General features: G+C 45.7%; 1 protein-coding gene across 8 annotated transcripts; it reads right to left on the bottom strand.

Moving 5' to 3' along the window:
- Positions 1-7615: 7615 nt before the first annotated feature.
- On the bottom strand, positions 7616-22556 carry ZDHHC22 (zDHHC palmitoyltransferase 22). Of its 8 annotated transcripts, XM_082237652.1 has the most exons (4): positions 21708-22505; positions 20063-20644; positions 9185-9467; positions 7616-8734 (listed from the first exon to the last, which is right to left on the bottom strand). In XM_082237652.1, the coding sequence occupies exons 2-3, from the start codon at positions 20628-20630 to the stop codon at positions 9202-9204; spliced, it is 834 nt and encodes a 277-aa protein (XP_082093778.1). In that variant the 5' UTR covers positions 20631-20644; positions 21708-22505; the 3' UTR covers positions 7616-8734; positions 9185-9201. The 8 variants fall into 8 exon arrangements, with proteins under 8 accessions (XP_082093778.1, XP_082093782.1, XP_082093775.1 ...); XM_082237656.1 differs by lacking the exon at positions 21708-22505 and adding an exon at positions 22513-22556 and having other exon boundaries at positions 7616-9467; XM_082237649.1 differs by having other exon boundaries at positions 7616-9467.
- Between the last annotated feature and the right edge of the window lie 2255 nt (positions 22557-24811).

Raw genomic sequence — 24811 nt, 5'->3', positions numbered from 1 at the left:
CACTGCTGCTGGGGGGGACCTACAGGAATGCTTCCCCTCACAACTACATTGCTGGTAGACCTCTCTAGGGAGGGCATTCCACAGCATGGGTGCCACCACTGAAAAGACCCTGTTTCTTTTATGTCAGTTTTTGATGGTAAGGGTATTTGGAGCTTCGTAGCCACTTCATTTAAAGACATACATTTCCCGTGCTTCTCCATGACCCCAGAGCAGAACAGTTTAATTGAGAGAAAGTTGTGTCTTGAGTTAATAGATAGTGACTTTTCTTCATCTCAGGAATTTCTGTGAATAGACCCCTAGATGCACACACCCACCCCCTGCACTTTTTGTTGTAGCTGAGAGCTTGATGAAACTAGGGAGTTTGAGTAAATGAGGCACTCTGACAGCTACGGTTCCCATGGCGTCTACAACTCTGAGGCCTTGGATGTTATTCTCTGGAGAGCTGGCAAAGCGACAGAGAAATAAACTAGCCTGAACATTACAAAGATTTGACACTGAATCATAGAGTTGGAACATGCCTCAAAGGTCATATAGTCCAATTCTTGGTCGATGCCGAACACCCACTGTTACAGCACCCCTTGTTCAGCCTCAGATAAAGAACTTCTAATGATGGACTGTCAAGCAGCTGATACTATTGGGAAGTTGTTCCTAATTTTTAACTGATGCCTTGTAATATGAATCTGTTAGTTCAGATAATACGCTCTGGGCAAGAGAAGACAAATTTGCTCCGTCATCTATGTGACAGTCCTTCAGATATTTGATGATGGGTGGATATTGCCTATTAATTGTTTTTTCTCCAGGCTGAACATGTCTGTACAGAGAAGCTATATTGGGTGGCTCCCCCGCCAGTCAAGAGTAGAATACCTAGCTAGAGAACAATGATCTGTCGCTGTGTGGCTTCGTATGCATGTCAGAAAGGATCTCAAATGCAAAACTTCTCAAAAGGAAATCTATATTGACAGACCTTGAGGCAGTCACACAGCAACATAGCTGTGATTTATCTTTCGATGTGGTGCTTTTCATTTGCAAAGTGCTTCATAGTCTTTTCTCCTTCACTGCAGTATCACAAAACAGTGAGGTCGGGGGTTAATATTTGCAATATGTGCACCCCCCCACACACACACACTATCCCACCAAAATATGGAGCTGCTCTGACTTCCATTGTTGGCATATGATGGCATAAGAATCCCCCAAATGACAATTGGCAGCCTGAAAAATATCCTTGCCTGCAACTACTGGTTCAATCAATATGAAGGGCAAAGGGCAAGAATCTCGTAGCTTAATAAGTTGTGTTGATACAAGAAAGCTACTGGCAGGGTGTCTGGGAGCCTGTCCCTTTTAGAAATCAACAGGAAAACAAAAAAGGCAGCAGTGATACAAAACAGAGCATTTGGGCCATATCCAAGGACAGGTACATTGAGGGGAAAGCTTATTCACTATTCCACAAGGGCAGAACAACAAGCTCAAGCTCTGGGTTTCTGAATATAAAAGGAGACAATGTCATGGCAAACTATCCCAGAAGGGGCATTGCATTCCACTAGGATGATTAGATGTGAAACATAATCACATTATCATCTCCTCCAGCAAGATTTCCATGAGAAAGCCACTTCCGGCCTGCCCAGGAGGTGGGGTTGTGGGCTTCACGCCCACCTCCACGTGAGCGGGGGCTGGTTTCAGCCCCCGCGAGAACAGGGGAATCCCGGCCGCGTCTACCCCCTCCCCAGCCAGCCAATCGGCTGGCTGGGGGGCGTGGCCTGCCCTATTTAGGGCCAGCGCAGAGGGGGCTCGCCCTCTTTTCGCCGGCTAGCCCCCACGTTTTCCCACCCTCCCTCCCTTTAGGTAGGCTTCAGGTAGGTCTCTGACTTTGCTATGGACTTCGGTCTGTCGCCGCAAGGTGCATGGTAGGAATTTTTCCCAACTGGCAATTTACAGCCATTTGGTTTTTCGCATACCTCGTAGCAACTCGTCACAACTGGTAGGCATTGGTAAGAAGGGGTTAAGAGGATGTGGGGGGGGAGGAACGCTATCACCTCCCCCCAGTGAGTGAAGGGTGGTCCGTTAAAGGACTCCGGGGGCATGGCCCTGTCCGAAGCCTATGGAGGTGTGGGCCAAAGCCGAGCGGTGACCCGGGGGAGCTCCTAGTCGACGTGCCTCAGCAGGAGACTCCCCCGATATAGTGTTAACCCTTCCCCGTGTCTCCAGCAAATGGGCTGGAGCCGGATAGTCGATAGGACCAATGCCTAAGCCAATGCCTCTCATTCCTGAATTCAATAAAGTTGTGGCCTAATTCGCCCATTTAACCTTAAATTATGGTGTCTCGTGTCTTTATTTATCCTGGTGGGGGGCGGGAACTCGCCACGCAATATGAGAACTCACTGAAGACAAAGTTTGGGGAACTCTTTGTTGGGGTGGGTGGGGTTGGTTAAAAGAAGGTATTTGCCAGGACATTAACAGTGAGTTTTTGGGTAAGGGTAGCAAGGCAGTGGTATTTAATCCCCCCCCCCCGCAGATATATGGTAGTTGTTGTTGGCATCTGTCTGCCTTGAAACAGGAAGAGTGTACCTTTAGGGGTGAAGTCAAACTGTTGGAAGGTTACAGCACTTGCTGTGGCTGTACAGACCAATACAGGAGAGACATGTCTTCTTGTAACTGGGACAGATTAAGGTGCCTGGTTGTGTTGCTGCAGATCCACCGTGGCATTTCATCTCTCTGTGCTTCTCCAGCAGTCATTCCTCCTCTGGTCACTTCAAGACCTGTCTGTCTGTCTGTCTGTCTGTCTGTCTGTCTGTCTGTCAGGGAGCTGACTGTGATTATTTGGTGGTGAGGGAAATAAGCACCTATTTAAGCAACAGCACCTAAAATGGCTTAAAAGATCAAATTGAAAACAACACATCAAATACACATACACACCCCTTTGGTGATCACTCATAGCCAAGTAAGAGTATCTTTCATGAACACGGTCTTAAGAGTGAGTCCGCAAGTGACAATGGAGGCCAATTCTGGATCCACTTTTCCTTCCACAGTGGGAACATAGGTTTCCGGGTGGCAGTTGATCACAGTGAGGGTTTGCCAAACATGCGTTCCTCTTAGCTCGCTTCTCCTTTTCATCCTGGCTTCCGAGCATCTTCAAAGTCCATTACAGTATACCTTTGGTAAAGGCTGTTATCCAAATGAAGCATGCGCAGGCCAGTGTTTCCCAATTGTCAATATTTATACTACATTTTTTAGATTTGCCTTGAGAGGAGTCTTTAAACCTCTTTTGTTGACCACCAGCGTTACGTTTCCATTTTTAAGTTTGGAATAGACTAGTTGCTTTGGAAGACGGTAATCAGGCATCCAAACAACATGACCAGTCCAAGGAAGTTGATGTTGAAGAATCATTGCTTCGACACTGGTGACCTTTGCTTCTTCCAGTACACTGGCATTAGTTTGCCTGTCTTCCCAAGTGAGGTATAAAATTTTTCGGAGACACCATTGATGAAAACTTTCAAGGAGCTGGAGATGCCATTTATAAGTGGTCATTGTTTCACAAGCATACAGTAAGGTTGGTAGTACAATAGCTTTGTAAACAAGCATTCACACACACACACCCCTAAATAAACAATATGAAAAGAGACTGGGATAGCACACAAAACTCTGTAAAGAAAATTCTTAAAAGAGAACATAAAAATAATCACGTGGCAGGCCAAAAGCCTGGTAAAATAAAACGGTCATCACAAGGTGACAGAAGACCGTCAAGGAGCAAGCAAAGCTCTCCCTTAACTGGGAGTTCTATAGTCTGCATATGGTCATGGGGACAGTCCTTTCCTGTTACCCAGCCTAACTCAATTCACATGCTGATGGGAGAAATTCTGGAGGAGAGCAAGCAGGGGTGGAGGAACTGGTGTGCTTCAGATGCTATTGGACTCCAGTTTTCATCATTGGCCATTGGCCAACTTGGCAGAAGCTGATGGGGTTGTAATTCAAAAACACCTGGGGAGCCTAAGGTTCCTCAACTTTCCAGGACTGAACTCTCTGATGTTGAAAACGTAGCATGCAGTAGTTCATGAATCTTTGTTTCTTATATAAGAGATTTAGCATTAAAGATTTAAGGAGTCCAAAATGAAAAGCCAAGAGTAGTTACACAAGAGACACACATTGTAGAACCAGAGAGAAAGAGAAAATCAATAAGCTACATCATTTTACGATTTTATGGTTTAAAATTTTATGGTGCTGGCATGACCCTTTTGGGCCTTATTTTTACACTGACCTGATATCTAATTGCTAGGCAAACTTGAAATGTTTTATGTAATAATAAAACTAATTATTTTGTTTATGCTATTTAAGAATCTGGCATCCTCATCCTTCCTCCCCATTTCCCAAAAGAGAAGTTAAAGATCACAGCATGGAAGAGACAAACTTTTTTTATTTTTAAAAAAATCAATACATTTTATTGTTAAGTGTGAAAATGCAGCAGAGGAGATAGCTAGGTAAATAAAGGCGTTTTCATGCAAGCACATGTCTTATTTAGTAAGCCAGTTCTCTATGTGTGCTACCATCTATCTAACCTGTTAGTAATTTCTTCTTTTGAGATGTTCTCAAGGTCAAAACACCTCTTCAGAATATGCTTATTTAATTTGTTTCTTGTGTGTGCATATTGGCACTACAAAGCTATGTGACAAGGACATGGCCAAAGCTTATTGTCAATGGAAACACGAGAAATATGACTTGGACAGTTCCTTGGACCACATCTCTCCACCAAATGGGAACCAACCATGTTGTGAAAGGAAAAGATCCAGCACCAATTGCTAACTGTGATCCGTCCTGCCAACTTAAGAGCAGCATTAAGGTTTCCTTATGTTACTAATACAAATATGACACTTGTCCTAACTTGAATGTTGAGGAAATGTTGACTCTTCTGGGTGCCTCTGCCCTCTGAGATGAGCTGGATGATGACTGGGGAGAAAGCCTTCTCAATGGTGGTGCCCTCTTTGTTGAACACCCTTCCCAGGCAAACTTTCCTGGTACTCCTCTTTGTGTTGTTTTGGCACCAGCTGAATATCTCTCTCCCCCCCCCACCTAGCCTTATAAATAGTCTGTGCTAATTTTAACTCCTGCTAGGTTTTAAATGCTGCTCATTTATTTTCTGTGTTTATTCTGCTTTAATTGTTTCTGTTGTTGATTTTATCATTTTAAAGCACAGGTACCAAAAGGGCGGGGTCAAGTTGTAGAAAATAAATAGGTAATTTGCATATGGAAAAGGGTAAAATGTGTTTTGTTTGTGGGGTTGTTCTGTGGGCAGATTTCAGCATTAGCGCATGTGCTTAGATTTCCATTTTCAAGATGTAAGTTCCTAATTAAAAAATAAATGGAACACAAATATCTATTTCTGAATTGTGAAAAAGTGATGGATTTTCAATGTCTGCAAAATCCAATATGGGCACCAGCATAAAATGTGCTTAGCTGAAAGAGGCTGACAGATTTTGATACCTTTTTTTAAAAAAAATAAGGCACCTTCCACCATAGGGTTCTGGTACAGGGACAATGGGTGTATGTCCAAGTTGTATATCAGCTTCTACACTGATCTGATTAATCCCTGCAGTTTAGACTAAACTAAGTTAATTGCCCCCATGGAGTTGAATGAATATGTTGCTAGAAGCATCATTCTGAGACATCATTCCCTAACTTGGTACCCTCCAGGTGTTTTGGACTATGTGGCTGGCTGTGTCTGATGGGAGTTGTAGCCCAAAACATTATAGGTGCCAGACTGGGGGAGGCTGTTTTAAGACAGAACAGGTTGGTGTGGCCCAAGAGGCAGTCATGATTAGAATAACAATATGGAACAGAGCTTGGCTGCGGAAGGATGATAAAAATAGAAATAGAAAAATGAGATTGAATGGTTTTCTTCCTTGAAATGTCTCTTATCGTCCATGTATGGTATGAACTCTTCACCCTATTAATCATGAAAGAATTATTTATTACAAAGTGCTAATTTGAGGGCCTGCCTTCAAGGGCTGCTACTTAGAGTCTTCCCTTCAATAATTCAGTTCACCATCTCACTTGGTTGCTCCCTGACACATGCAAAATTACATCTCATGCCCTCTTAAGTTGGAGACTGATGGGAGTTTTGAAGAAAAAGTGGTGCAAGACGGGCATTGTTGCCCTGGGTGTACATACACATTTCATTGATCACAGTGAATTTTTTGTGTGTGTTTTTTTGCAACACCACTAAAAAGCTGCAAAATGGGGTTACCAAAGGTGAAAAAGGAAGAGTACTACTATAGCTGCTAGCCAGCCATTCCTGCTCTTCCTTTTGTCAGGCAGATTGCACATTAGTCGGCCAAAATGGGTAGCAGATATTTCCTTATGGGAGCAACTTCTTGAAAGAGCCAGCCCTGCCATTAGACAGAGTTAGGAAGTTGCCCCGGGCAGCCGGTGCTGTGTATCCTCAGGGTTAGGTTACTGTCCCATGGTGCCCTGGGTGACTCTGTTCCATCACCAGTGTTGAATAGGGAACTGTCAGTTTGGGCTCTCTTCATTTCTCATTTTACCCATCTTAAACTGACTTCTCCACATTTGGAAGCAATTTGCAAAATCATCAGCATTTTAGTGCAAACTCTCTCAACACATTTTCATAAGCAACTTTGATTAATGTACACATTTTGACAAGCACTTTCCCCCAACATAATGCATTTGCACACATTATTTTCATCAATATCTTCATTTGTATGCACGCGTCTCCTAAAATATGCATTTTTGTAAACATTGGTTGAAGAACCAAAATTCGGATAAGTGCAAATTTCAAAGGATAGCTTGTGTTTCAGTTCACATATTGTTTTGGAAAGTGTGGATTTGAGAGATCCAGTTTTAAATGCATACTGAATCAACTTTCTCCTCCAATCCTAATGTTGAAGTAAAATTCCACTACCATTCTAGTTGGCTTTTGTACATGGAATGGGGGAGGGCTGGCTACACATAGAAGTAAATAGACTGTGCTTCCTTCATTCCAACATAAGCATGATGGAAAAGAATCCCCTGTTAATTCTCATACACAACTCACTTTTCAAATAAGCCCCTCCACCTACACCATCCCATTCTTCTCCAGCCTCTGCTCATTCACTCCCCTCTCTCACATACGCAACAATGCAGTCTTAGGGTACCCCTCCATGTGAAAGGTCCCTTGAAAAGGCAGGAGCCCATAGCCCAGTGACAAAGCACACAGCTTTGGTGCTGAATGTCCTAAGTTCAGCCCCTGCCGTCTCCAATTAAATGGGGGGGGTAAGCTTTGGGGCAGGGGTGTCAAAGGCTGCATTCCATCAGAAGAAAGTGACGGGGGGATACATACTGGTGGTGAGAGGTTGGGCCAAAGCAAAAGCTGGAGGGGGGGGGACATCGCTTCTCTCTCCCTTTCACCCATCCCTCCATTTGCACTCACACATCTGTCCATCATCCAGTAACACTCATCCCCTCATTTTCTGAGCATGTACACAACTTACATGAGCATGTACACAATGGGGTCGTTTCCACCTGCAGCATTTCAAGCCACATGTTTACATCGCTGTACACACCGTTTCCTGGCTTGTTTTCCCACACCTGCAAACCTTCCAAACTCCTATTCAAGGAAGCCAAGCTCTGCGCATGTGCAACGGATGGCTGAAGTACAATGCATCTCTGATTAACTGCGACTTACGTTTTCAAATTGGAAGGAAGCTGGTCTGAGGGGAAAGGCATTAAACGGCAGAAACTACAGGATGATATGGACTGTGGCTTATGGTTGTGAGCAATCAGCTTCGAACACCAGCAGTGAGAGTGCACAGGATCCACAGTAATGTGCACACAGCTTCCCTCTCAACGTCTTTTCCTCTTAAAGAGGAGGTGGAGGGCCATTTGTCGGCACCAAGCTGTGGGTTGCCAACTTGTGAATTAACGGATTAACGGATTGAGCTTAGAAAATACTTCTTCTTACAATCATGTAGAGCAGAGGTCAGCAACCTTTTTCAGCCATGGGTCAGTCCACCGTCCCTCAGACCATGTGGTGGGCTGGACTATATTTTTTTTGGGAGGGGGGATGAACGAATTCCTATGCCCCACAAATAACCCATAGATGCATTTTAAATAAAAGGACACATTCTACTCATGTAAAAAAACGCTGATTCCTGGACCATCCACAGGCCGGATTGAGAAGGCAACTGGGCAGCATCCGGCCCCTGGGCCTTAGGTTGCCTACTCCTGATGTAGAGCCCCTGTAAGTCAGACAATCATGGGCTCAGTGGACCGGTGCTCTGCCTCAGTATAAGACAGTCCAGAACTTTAATGTCTTCATACATTCAGTCGCTCCATTCACGTACACTTGCCTGCTCTCCCTGCTGCCATCATTGTGCTCAACCCAAATACGCTTGTTTCCTCACCCTATTGGCAAGATGGGCTTTGAACAGCTCTATGTGTCAGGGATCGGGGCAAGTGGGTTGAAAACGAACCTCATTCTCTAAAAAATATAAAAATAAAAATCAGCCAGCAGACCTGCTACCCTGGGCAGGCCACATGCTCAGGCTGTTAACCATCGTTCCTGGATGTTGGAGGGGAGGGGAGCAACTAGGAAGTGGGCAGGGAAATGCTTGTCATCTCTGAAGTGCGCAGGCATATACCATCTGCCTCCCCAGCAGTTGTCATTCCTTGCACCTTAAAGTGCTTCACCAACCACACTCTGCTGTTCTTGTGAAACTGGCTCCTTGCTATATTGGGGTCAGTTGAAAAACTGCAAAAAAAGAAGAAGAAGCTTTCAAGTAACAGATTGGGCAAATCCCACAGGAGTCTCTGATGTGCTTACAGCTTACTCAGAGCAACGCAGACTACCTTGAGATGGGGGGGGGTGTTGTTGTTGCTACTCCTACGGCAAGTTAAGCATGAAAGGCAAGGTGGGAAGGGAGAAGATTGTGAGAAGGGGCACAGTGAGAAAATGATTCAGAGTCCCAAGGGTGGGTCTGATGAACGCTTTTAGCAACCCAGAGATTACTGCTGTAGCTTCACATATAACACGGGCCACAATTTTCCCTTCTAAAATACAGAATCAGCCCAGCTAGCTTGATAGTTGCCTCCCTTCCTGTAGGTGGCAAGGCTGAGAAGTGGGGAGGGAACGAGAAGTGCCTCAAAGTGCTGCAACTCCCTTATGGCCCACGCATGTGCATGCACGTGTGCGCGTGCGCACCTGTGTGCCGGGCGGCGTCACTGCTCCTTCTGCCTGTGATAGTCGCTTCCTACGTTGAGCACGGGGATGAGCAGTCCAAGCAGCCACCTCTTCCCAAAGACCTCTTCCAGGTTCTTCTTCCAAGGCCGGGCTCGGGCCACCACCCCCTTCCGCACCTGGTACCGCGTCTGCCCTCGCAAGATCAGCAGCATTTGGTGGCAGCAGAAGCCGGCGCAGGCGAGTCCGATCCCCAACCAGAGGTATAGCATGAGGATGACAAACATCTCCGAGCTTAGCAGAGCTCCTGCAGACCCAAAGGGGAAGGGAAGAGAAAATGTTGGGAGATTTGGGACAGATAAAAGAAAGTACATCTTCACACGGTGCATCGTTTAGCTATGGAACTCACTGCCATGGGAGGAGGCAGGGATGGCCACCATCTTGGATGGCTTTGAAATGGGATTGGATAAATTCCTTGAGGGTATCAAGGGCTACTAGCCATGACAGCTGTGCTCCCACTGCGTGGTCAGAGGCAGTGATGCTTCTGAATACCAACTGCAAGAAACTACAGGGAGGTAGATTGGTTTTGAACTTGGGTTCTGCTCTTGGTTTTGAACTTGGGTTCTGCTCTTGGGGTTTACAAGTTGGCCACTGTGAGAACAGGATTCTGGACCACATGGGCAAGGGCCTCATCCAGCAGGCTTTCCTTATGTTCTAATGTGGACATTCACTCATAGTGTGATGCTATCTGTCCATCCTGGAACAGAGAAAATGGTTTGTCTACACATATCATAGGGCAGTATATAAATTCAATAAGTAATATTATTAATAATAATACTTTTATACTAGAGGCAGTTGGCACAGTGCCCAAAGGAAGTTTGCTGTGGAAGTTTGTTGTGACATGTGCCAGGGCCTAGACCCTAGCAGAGAATTCATGGCTGCACCCCAAAGCTCCCCCTGCTTCTGCTGCCCCTCTCACCCTTCCATCACTCTTGCTAACTGCTCTCTCCAAGCCTGCAAGCAGTGCCAACAGCAAGGAGATGGAACCGCAGTCTGCACTGGCTTCACTCTGTCCATGGGGCCCAGAAGACATGATGACAGTGACAAGGAGCAGGGTGTCCCCGAGGGCATCTTGCCAGAGCTCCCTACCCCCTCCAAAACCTGAGGCCAACATGGCTTGTTTGCAGTTAGTGGCTTAATCTGTAGCTAGTGCTTAGAAGCAGATTTTCAGCTGCCAAGAGCTAGAAGAAGCTCAATAGCATTTGCAGGTCCCAGGTAGAATCCTCAGCATCTCCTGGGATACTGGTCTGGGAATGTCCCTGGTCTGGACCTCTGAAGGGCTGCTGCCAGTCAGTGTTGACAGAACTGAGCCAGGTAGGCCATTGGTTTCCCTCAGTAGGAGGTAGGTTCTTCTGATTTCAGTTCTTTCGCAGTATAGCAAGCAGAGGCGAAATGTGGCAAACGTAGAAGGTTGACTTTACAAATAAACAGAATCAAGGGGAGGAAGATGCAGGGCTAAAGCTGGAACCAAACTTTCTAGGGAATAAGCCTCACTGAAGAAAGCAGGACCAACTTCCAAGTAGATTGGCATACATAAGATTGCACGGTTAAATAAATATTTCAGTTGTCTTTTTTTCAGCAGCTCCTTAATTGCAGTATCAAGGGGGGGCGGGAGTTAAAATCCAACATTTCTTTAGAGTAGTTTACATTGCGGCTAATTCTTAGTGACAGGGTCAAAATGGAAAATTCTGCAGAATATAAACAACATCCCAGTCATTAGTCTAAATGTCAGGAGATAAGATAAAACAATGCACTAAAATGAGCCTTCGAGGAAGAATTCGAATAGGAAATGTGTTGTCACATGACTTAGAGAGCTGGAGCTTCATCCCATATGAAGCTGTAAGAAAGCAGGAGGCTTTCAATGTTCTTGGGCTTAATTCCTCTCTTTGGGAATCAACCATGTTGTCAGATGTGCCAAACATTGACAGTTTGAGGTTGATATATTAATCCGACCCCTCCTATGTATGTAGGCTAGACCAGAGGCTTCTGCCAGGATTGGATCTAGAGACATTTGGCACATGTAATGTTGAACCATTGGGACGTTAGCCAAAAGAAATGGACCTTTGCTGCCTGCTCTGGCTCTAGAAGTCAGCAGTTAACTGATCTTTCCCATCTGCTTATATTCTCTGCATTCCTAACCAGCCTCACCAGAACAGCTTCATTATAAACCTAACACTTTGCACTGAACCCAGGCAACCTTATTCTTGACCTTTGTTTATTGCCTACACAGGCTTCCTTCTCACTTAATAACAGAACTCTTCTTTCAGTTCTCCAGGGGCACTCCGCTGCTGCCCTGAAAGTTGTGATTCTCCCACTAAGGGATTTCAAGGGGAGGCTCCTGTTCAGAAATACTGAATTGGAACTTACTGAGAATTTTGATTCTGTCTGGGAATACCTGGATAGGGGTGAAAGTGGTGCAGCAATAATCAGCTAGCACATTTGCAAAGCTAAGCAGGATCCAGTAAGGTTTCAAATTGGATGGGAGACCATGTGTTGAGATTCCTACATTGCAGAGGGTTGGACTAGGTGACTCTCAGGGTCCCTTCCAGCTCTATGGTTTTTTTGTCTTGTTGTAGATCAGAGGTTTTCAACCTTTTTGAGTCTGCAGCTCCCTTAACCAACTACTTTCTTACTGTGGCACCCCTGTGGGACTCAGGAGCCCAGTTATGTCACCCCTTGCCTCACGCTTTTTTGAACACCCTCCCTTGTGGTTCTGCTGCTGCCATCCTGGTCTCTGAGCTGCCCCACCCACCTCAAGGAGAGGTGCCTCCCAGAGGCGCCATTCACCTGCAGAGCTTATAGCCAGGGCTGCTGCAATAAACAGTTGTGCAAACCTTTGGGAGCCAGAGTCAAGAGAGAGCATCAGAGGAGGGAGGGAAAGAAAGAGGGACAAAGGCCAATGTTGCCTGCGGCACCCCTGACCATCAGTCAAGGCACCCCAGGGTGCCACGGCACACAAGCTGAAAACCACTGCTGGAGATGTTTATTGACTTAGCAATTCTAGGTTGATTATGTTGTCAACAATTACTGTGGCTATGAATAGTCACTGTGTTTATTCTGCATGCATCTAAGATTTAACTCAGACTGTACTTTTTACCTGTCACAATCATTTGAATTCACAGTTTACAATTCCCTCCTTCCCTGTACCTAATACCTCGGGTTAAGTACTTAATTTCTTCTGGAGGTCCGTTCTTAACCTGAAACTGTTCTAAACCTGAAGCACCACTTTAGCTGCGGCGCTGGAGCACGATTTCTGTTCTCATCCTGAAGCAAAGTTCTTAACCTGAAGCACTATTTCTGGGTTAGCAAAGTCTGTAACCTGAAGCATATGTAACCTGAGGTACCACTGTATCTTACAAGGATGAAATGGGCTGGCTCCACAAACATTTATGCCACAAGAAATCTGTTAGTCTTTTAAGGTGCCATGAGCTTTTATTATTTTCTCTTTCTGAGCTACAAACTAACACAGATACCTCTCTGGAATAATACTGGAATAGATAGAATAAGGACAGTGCCAATTTGTGTCGCTCTCTTCCCCCCGCCCCAAAACCCTTGAATATATTTACTTTGATCAAGAAATATAGTCACCTTCCTCAAAATAAAAGCTGGTTTAATCTTTTTATTTGTCATTTAACATGTGAATTCATTCAGAAGCCCCAGAAAGCTAGTCACATCTTAATCCTGTTGAACTCAATGGGCTAAATTAGGGTGTTTACACACATTGCTCAAATTCACCACAGCCACAGGTAACCAGAAGTACGACAGGAAGCCTCTTGGTGCAAGACGAGAAACCTTCGCTCATTGTACCCTCAAGGGCATTGGCCCCTTGTCATAATTCCAGATCCTAGTTGTTATCTTTAAAGCAGGACTGAGGAACTTCTGGCTCTGGCTGTGGTTGAACTGCAACTTCCATCAACCCCGATCATTGGCCATGCTGATTGGGGTTGCTAAGAGTTGGAGTCTAACAACATATGGAAGGCCACAAGTTCTCCATGCCTGCTTTAAAATGGCTTAGGACTACAAACCTAAAAACTGTTAAATCTGCCTGCTTTAACAGATCCGCTAATGTATATCTACTCTAGTATATCTCTTTATCTTCCAAGGTTTGCACGGTGAGGATCTGAGAACATTGTAACATTGCGACAGACTGAACTTTAAGAAAAGATCTTTAGCCAACTGAAACACCATACTTGGCGTTTAACTACAATGTTCCATGTTCAAGTTATTTGAACATTTATGTTCAATATTTTGTTTTCCTTGCTGCTTTAAAATTGTGTTTTATTTGACCTTTGTCTGTAATGTTTTGATACTCTGTCATTCTTTATTTGATGCTTTAAGTTAAATTGTAAGCCGTTTAAAATATATTTAATGATTTCAATGAAATAAACAATCTTGTAAAGAAGGGCCAGTGGAGCAGCTTAAATGTATGTAACAAAGCAGGGTGATAACACAGACATCCTGGCATTGAATGCCTACAATAGGATAAAAACCTATTCTTTCGATTTAAGCCATATTAAATTATTGATAGTTAATGAGTTTCATATTGTGTGTTACCAATAACGGTGCTACTGCTAGGTATTCCCCCTTACTTTAATGGTATGAAAATTGGAGGAAAATAATGGTTTGTTTTAAAATATTATATAATGTCTATGGAGAAGAAAATTGGACCAGACTATTAGCTAGTTTTAATGGCTTCAGTGACTCATAGAACTATGTAACAAACTCATTTCTCCAAATAGCCTAAGAAGCATCCCAAACAGCTGGATAATTAGGCAGTGGGTTAAACAGGAATGCATTTACCTGTAGTTAAATTGCTTCAGGGATACTCAGAAAACATGTACAAAGCTCAAATATAGCAGGAGAATTGAATAAAATGGACGGACATTACCAAGGGTTCTACTATGCAATCCTTGATGCTGTTTAAAGAATTTTCTATAACATTTATCAAGGTATTTGTATAATGATCAAACCTCAGCAAGTAATTCCTTCAGGGTTCTGTCATTTGTAATGTTACTATCTCAGCTTGGAGGAGATATTGCCAAGAGGTCAGTAGGAAAGATCAGAATTATTCTCATCCAAGCAACAGAGAGAATCATACTAAGCAAAGCATAGCCAAGTCACAATTCTTCTGATCTCATTAGGAAAGCTAATTTCCTGGTGAGACCAGAAGGGTTATGGCTTGGCTGTTCTAGTGTTCTAGGTACAGTGGTACCTCAGTTTAAGAACAGTCCTGTTTATGAACAATTCATTTTATGAACTCCTCAAAACCAGAAGTAGTGTTCGGGTTTGCAAACTTTATCTCAGTCTACGAACGGAAACCGGACAGTGGAAGGGCAACGGCAGCAGGAGGCCTCATTAGGGAAAGCGCACCTCGGTTTAAGAATGGATTCGGTTTAAGAACGGACTTCCGGAATGGATTAAGTTCGTAAAGATACTCAGTGGGTCCTATTGGCCCCTTATCAAAGCAATGGGCATAGCAGTTCTTTCAAAATAAACCCCAGATTCGTATGAGTTCCTAGATGGGTCAAACAGAGCATTAGCTTTACATAAGAAATACAACAACAACAACAATTTTTTCCACCTTTTCTCCACCTCCTTTAGTGCTTTGATGGCTCAGACTTCTTCTTCTTCTTCTTCTTCTTCTTATTATTATTATTATTATTATTATTATTATTAAAATTTGTATACCACCCTTCATCTGTAGATCTCAGAGCAGGCCATAACATAAAATACATTATTTTAAAAAACTCACACAAAAAATGCATAATAAAAATAAGAGCAAAAACAAGCAAATAATCCCCCAATCAGTATTAAAGTGCAGTAAAATGCAGAGTGGGGGGAGAGAAATTCAAGCAGGAAGGGACAAACGACAGGCTAGGTAGTGCAGCCAGGAATGTAAGCTGTGCTTAACTTAAGCATGTGGCTGGCTGTGCCGGGGCTCAGAGAGACCCTAGAGAAGCCGCAGCAAATTGCACCCCACACCCTCATTCTTCTTCCTTCTCCTCCACCTCACCAGAAAGGGGCAACATCTAATCCATCAACCTATTTCCAACAGGAGCCAGCTCAACGTGAACAATGGGAACCCTGCAATCAGAGTGTGATGGCAATAGCTCTCCACTGCTGACTCTCTTCTACATCTCATATTAAGGGCTATATTGCTTCTGAACATGACCGCTATTCAGAAGTTCTTAAACTGGATCCATGGACAGGCAGTGGCTCCATGCTCATGGGGAGAACTGTAAGAGTGGAATCCAATTAACCTTTACTGAGAACAGGCCATTTAAATTAATGGACCTAACCTAACCTTGTTCATCAATTTCAGTGGGTCTACTCTAAGTGCTCTATGGGGAGTCGGCTTCAGACACCAGGCCCATTGGCAGACCAGTGCTGCAAACAGTGACAGGAAGGCTGGCAACAACCAGCCTTGCCATGTGGAAATCCCTTGCAGACAACCACAGTGCCTGGAGACACAGTCAGGTCATGTATCCATAGCAGTGACTGGAGGAGAAATGGCTTGCTAGGAGGTGTGCAGAGAGAAGAAGCATCTGCAGCAGCACAACCGGACACCTTCATCTGCCCCACCTGCAGCAAAACATGTCTCTCCAGTATCAGTCTCTACAGCCACAGCAGGCTCTGCGACCTTCCAGCAGCTTGACCACCCCCAAAGACACACTCCTGCATTGTCTCCCAAGGCAGAGGGATGTCAACAACTCTGAATAAGTTAGTTGCATACCATCCTAAGTTTGTTCAGCCAAACACATTTGCGATCAGCATTTAGACCTCCTGTTGGGGTTATCACATGACTCTCACTGCCCATTCACAAATGCATGATGAGTAGCCATTGATAGACTTATTCTCCATGGTGGCAAGGGTGGGGAAACTACAGTCCTCCAGATGTTGTTGAACTCCAACTCCCATCAGCCCAGCCACCATGACCAATGGTCAAGAATGATGGGAGTTGTAGCCCAGCAACAGGTTCCTCACTCCTGCTTTTAGGATATAGTCTAATCTTTACTTTAAAAGCCACTTAAGCTAATGGCCATCATCACTTTCTGTTATCTGCCCTGAATTTGCTGCTCATCCATTTCATCAGTTAACTCTCCAATATGGCCGCAAGGGAGAAAGAGAGAGATTCTCTGCCACCACATTGTAGTGAATCCCCATGACAGCTCATTACAGTATAAGGAGACGGTGGCAGCTGGTTATTCCAAGAGTCTTCTGTAAACTTGAAAGAAACGTTATGGGGATCTGTTCAGCATTGCTTTCTAAATGCAGTGTCATCCTTCCATCCTTGTCAGGTCCCATTAGTTGTAGGAAGGCATCATGAGCACTAAATAGTGAAAGAGAGACCAGGCTCCTTTGGAAAGCAAAAAAAAACAACAACAACAGACATGTGTAATTTCTCTACTGTGAGATGGATTTGAAACAGTGGGAAGGGGGTCTGGAGGCAGACATTAATTGAACGCCTGTGCTATCTCCTTTCAATGCTCAGGCTGTAGCAGGAGATGTGCTGAGACATTTTCTCCCAGAAAAGGCTTCAAGCTTCATTTTAGGGGTCGCGTTTCTAACATTTGCAGAGGGAAAATTGTCAATTTCTTTGTTCCCGCTTCTAATTGAAATTCTCCCGGAAGCCACTTGCTTAAAAACACATATGGTTTCTTAATCTCCTTCTTGAAGCAAGCAGATACAGTAAAACAGCTGAAGTTGTTGTTTTGATTATTCATTCTGAGCAAAGTTTGCAAAAGCTTTGAAGCAGGCAGGCTAACTCAGCTCCCCCACATTTCACCACCTGAATGTCTTTATTTTCTTCCAGATGGACATGAGGTGATATGATGACAACACTATTGCTGTAACCTAATCATGTCAGAAATAGCATTTAAATTCAGTTGTGGGTTTTAGAGCAACTAGGAACCAAATGTTTTCCCTTTGCTGGCTTTTTAGGCTGGTGTTTATAATGATTCTGTGCTGCTCCATTTCTATGCTATCTTGAATCTGTTTTATGTTGGGTTCTGAGTTTTTATGTCATTTGTATTGAGATTGTTTTATTGATTGCATTGCATTTGTGTATTCTATTGATTTTTGTAAACTGACTGGAGGACAGTTGAATGGGAGGTCTAGAAATGGGAAGGCTGCCTGAATGAATTAATGAATGCTGAAGCACGATGATGATTTTGCATACCAATCCAATTTTGAAATCCATTCCAGGCCACCTAAGGTGTAACACCTCTGGCCATAGTTGCTCATTTCAGGAAGGTTATTTTGTGATGGAAGCACCTATATAGCATGAAACGATTCCATCTTTTCCCACTTCAGGCTGTTTCCTATCTGAAGACGGGGTAACCCAGTCAGATGGGTGGGATAAAAAGAATATTATTATTATTATTATTATTATTATTATTATTATTATTAAATTTATTTGGGGCACAGCGCCACAGGGGAAAGGGAAGATGGTAGCCCATGGCATAATTTTTCTCTCTTCATTCACCCTTCATGTTATTAAGCCCTTGGTGGTGATACATCAATGCCTTAAAATAAAACAACCCCATAAATCATGCAAGTAGGTTGTTCAGACTGAGAATGCATGGTGGGGCTTACTGTAACAGGACTATCGTGGGGCAGCACTTCTACAACAAAGAGAGATCCTCTTTATCACCATTTAGTTTTATTTTATTTGTTACATATATATTCCCACCTTTCTTCCATTTTGCAGCTCACACTGGAACTCATGCCTTAGCTCATGGGAGGACTGCTAGGGAATAGGCGATGGGATCAAGGAATCGCAGCAAAGCACCTGACTGCAGTGGCCTTTCCTCTTCTTCTCCCTTCCCAGTTTATAAAAGCTGGGCAGAGTCCAAACATCAGAATGAACTTGGCAAGCTGTCAACTTAAGAAATTGATCCAACATTATTCTTTTAAAAAAACAACAACCCCACTCTTCTCAGACACCACCTTAAAATAATATTGCAATGAAGGTCTACCTTCACACTACCATCTGAGTAAACTGGCGTTTGTGTGCTTATCAGCCGTACAAATTTATCCTTTTATCTAAGGAACAAACTGGGTTCATTTAGCCTCAGTTATTATAAACAATAAAGAACAGACTAGAGCCAACAAGCCCGTGGATAATCTCAAAGCCAATATATACACCCCTGACCTTTTCCCAATCCTTCCCTGGTTGTACAATGTTAGCAGCAGGAAGGGATATTAACGCTTCCTTGTAAGTCGTTCAGTCTATAAACTCTGGAAACACAATGCATTCAGACAGCAAGCCTGTTGGGTGGGAAAAATCACTTTCGGAACTGACTCCATCTGTGTGTGTGTGTGCCCATGACCCTAGCCCTACCATTAGGCAAAGTGAGGCAGCTACCTCAGGCAGCAGATCTTGGGTGTCAAAGAAAGGCAGCAACTTGTTATTTAAAGTGTATTTTTTCTACCAGGATAGAGAAAAGTTACTTGTGAGATTTTCTGCTTCAGGAATCAGCATAACTTGACTGGCCTTGGGTACTGTTCAGCATAACTTGAGAGGTGGCATTTACTATTATGCCTCAGGCAGCAAAATGTATTGGGCTGGCTTTAGTGTGTGTGCTTCTCATTTTAATGATCTTTTGTATGATTCTTGAATTTCAGAAGCGAGAGCAGTAGGGGTGGGAATTGACAAATACGAGGAGGGAAAACCAGAAACTGGGCACAAACGGAGGTGTGGAGAAAAAGAAAAACAGCATGATGATGAGGCCTGTTTGATCTTGGCCAGAAAGGTCAGAATCTGAATCACATTTCAAATTCAGTCAGCAGAGCACTTGCAAGTGGGATGTAGCAGGGTGCCTCGCATCAATTTTGGTTTTTGTCTCCCTCCACTAGGAGACAATGACAGTGCAATCCTATGCATGCTTATTCAGCAATGGGACTTACACCTAGCAAGTGTGTTTAGAGTAGCAGCTTAGCAGTGCAATCCTATGCATGTTAATAAGGGCAGATCCACACCACACATTTAAAGCACATCCAATGCCCATTTAAAGCACAGGACTTCCCACAGAGAATCACAAGAACTGTGGTTTACTGCAGAGCTACAGTTCTTAATACCCTTCACTGAGTACAGTTCTTAGGATGTTTGGGGGAATGTCATTTGCTTTCAATGCAAGCTGGATATGTTTTTAATGTGTGATGTTGATCTGAAGGTTCAATAGAACTGGCTTAATTAGGGTTGCTGCCTAAATGAGTATTAAATTATTAACTGCATTAATTTTCTCCACAACGAGTTCCTGTCCTTTTCACAGGAACGGACATGATGTTCAGAGCAGGAGGAACCAAAGTCCAGGTGATAACCAATGAGTTTCTGAGAAAATAGGGCTCTGGGAAAGGAACCTTTCTTGCAAGCCTCTACACTAACTTCCCTCGGTCACATAATACAAGAATGAAATGCTTTTTCCACCGTCTTCCAACATGTACAAAACCTTTCAGACAATGGCCTTGGGCTGGTCCACACTGAGTCACCCATAGGACATTGCAGGGTGCTTTTCTTGGAATCAAATCAATTACACATAGACAGCATTGGACGGTAGCCTGGAGCAGGCCCCAACCTTTGTGTATCAAGGTGGCCTTTGCACAGCACCCTGGCTTTTTTATTTGCTGGCTATTCCAATAAGCAGCAATTAAAGCAAAAGATGGGTGAAGAAACATAGGAAACCCACATAGGCACAGACAGCCCCCTCCCCCGGGCTCCTGGCAATGCTGGAGGGACAGCTGTTGTGGGAAAGGAAGTCTTATAAAGAAGGGTTGGCAGGGAGAGGGGGAGAGGGAAGGGAGCCACAGATCACCCCTTCTGCTAGAGGAGAAGACACTGACCTGAGAAGAACTGGCTGATGGACTGAGGCAGGAGAGTGAGGAATGCCAGTGGGTTGGCAAAGGAGGTGGAGAGCACAGTGGAAATGTAAGCCAGCCCTGCCACCAAGGAATCCAGGCAAGCCAAAGCAGTATACAGGCAGAACATGACGAAGTTCCTCATGTTCCTGCTCCCAATGCAGTTCCCTGTGAAGAAACAGTGGTGGTCATGCCTTTGGGTGACCCGGGCACACAGTCTACAGAAGTGAGTGTTGGGTAAGGCTGAGCCAGGGGGGCAGTTCCCATCGGGCCAGTCGGGGGCCACCCCATCAGCTCCTCCGGCCCAGTTCAGGCCCTTGCTCAGGTCCTCAGGGGTGTTCTGGATCACCAGGATGTAGTTGCCCAGCGCGTTGGCCGAGAGGAAGAGGAAGAGGGCGCCGTGCAGCAAAGCGGAGGAGCAGAAGAGCGGGGTGGCGGAAGGGTCTTTGAACATGCTGGGGATGAAGAGGAAGAGCTGGAGGACGAAGGTCACACAGGAGATGCACAGGAAGTAGGCAGGAGCGACCACATTGAGGAACCTGAGGACTAGCATTGTGGATTACATTCCTGCAACGGGGAGCAAGAGGAGAGAGCAAGTGGTCACCAGCCTAGCCTGTGGACTTGCACTTTTCCAGGCACACAAGGATTCCCCATTCGCCCCTCTCTCCCCCCCTTCCCCCCCCCCGCTGCTGGAGAAAAAGAAGCACCTCCTCACAGGTCTCCTTGGCTCTTTATCCCTCCCATCCTGCTCCCTTCCCCAGTGAAATCTCTCACAAACACACCGCACATATCTCGCCTCCTAGCTCTGCTCAGCGGTGCACAGGAGGGCAAACTCAAAGGTTCGCTCTCCGTCGCTGAGCCTCAGGTCTGGCTCCAGCGCCCTGCCCCTGGCGGGCAGCATTGCCACTGAGATGCCAGGGGCCGCAGTCCCTGGAGTGTCTCTCTCAGGTTGCCTGCCTCTTGCCCGCCTGCCTATCTGCCTGTCTGCCGGTTGCACCGCCACCCAGCTCTCTCTGCTCCTCGTGACCCCCTGTTCTGGAAGGCTGCAAGACACCCTCGCCGGGGAGCGAGTCCCCTTCAACTCCGAGGAGGATTTGTGTGTGCGCTGAGCAGACCTGCCGAGGCTCGCCCTACAATTCAGGAGTTCCTCTTCTTCCATGCAGGGCGCCGTTATTATTTTATTATGCGCTATTAATTAGATAGCGGGGAGGCGAGGATCCGGGTGGCGGTCCTAATCCGCTGCAATACGGATCAAAAACGATGCTCTAATTTCGCCTGGAAAGCCACAAATCCGCAGATTACCGCGGCGGCTGTTGCCCTGACATGGGCATCATCAGGAAATGCTCCAAACAGCTGCTTAAGTGCTGCCGGGCACCAGCCGCCAGCGGTGCGCCAGCAAGGAACTCTGTCTGTGGCTTTCAGCCTGTCTGGCATCGCTGCTCCGTCAAGGCGCATCGCAGAACGAAGCAAGCCGACATCCACTCCCCACGCAGCCGCCCACCTTAAGGAACGCGGGGGCTCCGACACCCAAACAGGGAGGTGTTGCTACAAGTCTACCTCCCCCTCGCCACACACACACACACACACACACACACCCCTTCACTTTCCCTCTCCACGCCGCCTTCCTCACCCAGCTCTCCATGCTTGGCTTTCTCTTCCAAAACAAATCCATGTACGACACACGTACTTCAGATGTGGGAGAACATTGCTAACAAGGCGCCCCGGCGCCCCAGCCTGTTCTCCAGGGGCCGCCCCTTGCCTCTGTCCATGGGGAAGGCGAACTTAGGCGCTGCCTTCGTTGCGGAGAGGCGAGGAACTCTGTCCGCTCCCCGGATCTGATGGTCGCCGCTGGGAACTTTTCTGTACTCCAGCCCTGCGGGCGGGTGACTTGGCGAGGGACCTGCCAGGAGTCTCCACTTCCCCAGTCAGCTCCGTCTGGCTATCTGTCTGGCAAGGAGCGTGGAATTCACCTTGAAGTCCCCTTGCTCGCTGCCTGGATAGGTCCTCCCCGCCGTCCCCATATTTACCTGGAAGCCTGGAGCGGAGCGGAAGCTGCTGTTCCTTCAGCACCAGCCAGCCCTGTGCGCCGCGAAGCCCCCGGGCCAGCTGCTGCTCCCCCCCTCCCCGCCTGATCTCCCTCTCTCCACCCCCTCCAGCCGCCGCGGTGTGAACAGCAAAGGCGCTCGGAGAGTCCCCGTTAGCAGCACAACCGCTACTACCGGCAGCCCACCCTCCCGCCCGGGCTCCGTGGGGAGCCCTCCTTTCCCCGGCTTTCCTAGGGGAGCTGTCCGCCCCTTCCGCAACCCTGTCGGGGAAGCGCTTCGGGAGCTCGGCGGGGAGCTGTCCCTTCAGCACCAGCAGCCAAGCAAGCCGCCTATGGAGCGGCGGGGGCGGGAAGAGAACTCTCAGGAAATCCGAAAGAGGTGCGCTCCCACCTGGAGTCCCTCCGGAGAGTCTCTCCTGCAGATGACCCGGTTCTCTGATCCTGAAAACTAAAGAAGGTAAGGAAGGAGAAGGAAGTTGTGCTCACTGCTCCCTCCTGGCGTGCCTTAAGAAGAGGAGCCCTGCTGGGTCAGACCAAAGGTCCGGCTAGTTCAGAGCTTCCCACAGTGTCGAACCAGAAGCCTGTGGGATGCTTAAGAGCAAGGCATAAGGGCAACAGTTGCCCACAGCGTGTGGTATCCAGGGGCTTATTGCCCCCGAATCAGGAGCTTTCAGTTGGCTATTCTGGCTAAAGGCTGTGTTTCCCTGCAGGTGTGAGATGCGGAAATACCTTCCCAGTGCTGCCTCTCTTTAGCAACCCAAGGGAGAGGTAACCTCTGCTGGTGCAAAAGCAATACGAGAAAGTTTAAGATGGCATTATCATATAATTTAGGGTAAAAGCCAGCACCTCCCAAAAGCAGGTGTTTGGTGTGCATTGGACATGGGCTTCTGGAAACAATACATAGGTGAAAGGCTCGTTCATGCATTATGTCTCATAGTGATCTTCAGTATCAATAGAGAGTCTTTCACTGGAGCAATCAACTCTTGTGTTACTCCTGAGCAATGGTGGCATATAAAAAGGCCCAGTTGGTGACTTAACAGGTGTGTGACAATTCCCCCCTGCCATGGAGATCCACCAGAGCCAAGCATAAACACCTTTCAGAAATTTTATAAAACCTTCCTGTTTGCCTTATTTTAGGGGTCACACACACCTTCAACATCATATGACATCAAAACCAAAGATGAATAGATGACCTGTGAAGGTGGGAAGTATCATGTTGGAAATGGAGCCACCTAATATAAAAGCTCTGTGGTGTTTGGTGATTTCCAATGTGCAAATTATCTGGGCTTGTAGGGAGCTGTGGAGCCAGGAGCCAGGCACAGTGCAGATTACTGTTGTCCAGGCAAAGCCCTAGTCTGATATGACTAGTATTTGCATTCATACAACGTGTAGTCTGGCTCCACACTTAGAAGCATAGATCCTTCTGGACCTAGACCTCTGCAGTTTCTGATAAACACCTCTGGTTTATATGCACCTGGGAACTCTCCCAGGTTGACTTGAAATTATCTAGGGATTATGAATATTTGAAGCTACCTAATACGGATCAGAAAATTGTTCCATCTAGCCCAGCTTTTTCTCTGATTGGCAGTAGCTCCCCAGGGTCTCACGAAGAGGTCTTCCCCTTCACATGCCATGTGATCCTTTTAGCAGAAGACGCCAGGGACTGAACCTGGGACCATCTGCATGCAAAGCAGCTGAACCATTGCAACTTCTACTACAGAACCCGTAGGACCTCATCAACCGGGCTGGTGTTTGCAAGATTTGTTATTGTTGAGAACTGACTGTTTAGTTTTATGTGTTGTATGTATGGGAGGGTGGTTTGCACATCTTCTCCATTTAGTATGTTGACATCTGTGCTGAGTCCTAAGGAATTTTTAAATCTAGATCAATAAATTAAAAGGACTATTAAAGCATTAAACCAGTTTATAATTACCTGTACAGTATTTTTACAGCAAAATCCAGACAAAGCGGTTGAGGACTGACCAGGGTCAAATGTGGCCTACCTGTATTGCAATTTACTGATAACTAAATCATAAAAATATATTATTTTTTCTGCATTGTGAGAGTGTTTTATTTCACATGCATCGTCTTCCCCTGAGCAACTTTCTTCCCAGACTCCTATGCAAAAGACTTACAGTTGTCTTGCTTCCCAAACCTAAAGGGCACTATACTTTTATACGTGTATACATACATTTTAACTGTGCAACATTGTGAAAGACACAAATACAGTGGATGCTCAGGCTGCAAACGTGATCCATGCAGGATGCATGTTCGCAACCTGCAGCAGTCACAACCCGCTGCAGTGCATCTACGCACATGATTGCGATTTGGCACTTCTGCGCATGCATGACTGCCGAAACCCAGAAGTAACCTGTTCTGGTACTTCCGGGTTTTGGTGGGCCCGTAACCCAAAAAAACGCAACCTGAAGCATCTGTAACCCGAGGTATGACAGTACACAATTTTTGCAATAGCTATAAATACAGTTTCTCACAGTGATTGTATGCATTCATACACATAAGGCTTCACATAGAGACACCCCAACTGGATACACCTCTAGAGCTTAAACCCTGCAGTATGAAATCTCCTTCTTAATAGTCTCAACATTGTAATTACTCTTCATCTAAAAGTTATGAATCCTAAACCACAAGATGGAAGAAGCAGATAATCTAACACCATTCCCCCTTCATCT

The sequence above is a fragment of the Podarcis vaucheri genome (assembly GCF_965113315.1).
Source record: "Podarcis vaucheri genome assembly, chromosome: 1".
In the NCBI taxonomy this organism is placed as follows: domain Eukaryota; kingdom Metazoa; phylum Chordata; class Lepidosauria; order Squamata; family Lacertidae; genus Podarcis; species Podarcis vaucheri.
This window is presented reverse-complemented; position numbering and strand designations above follow the sequence as displayed.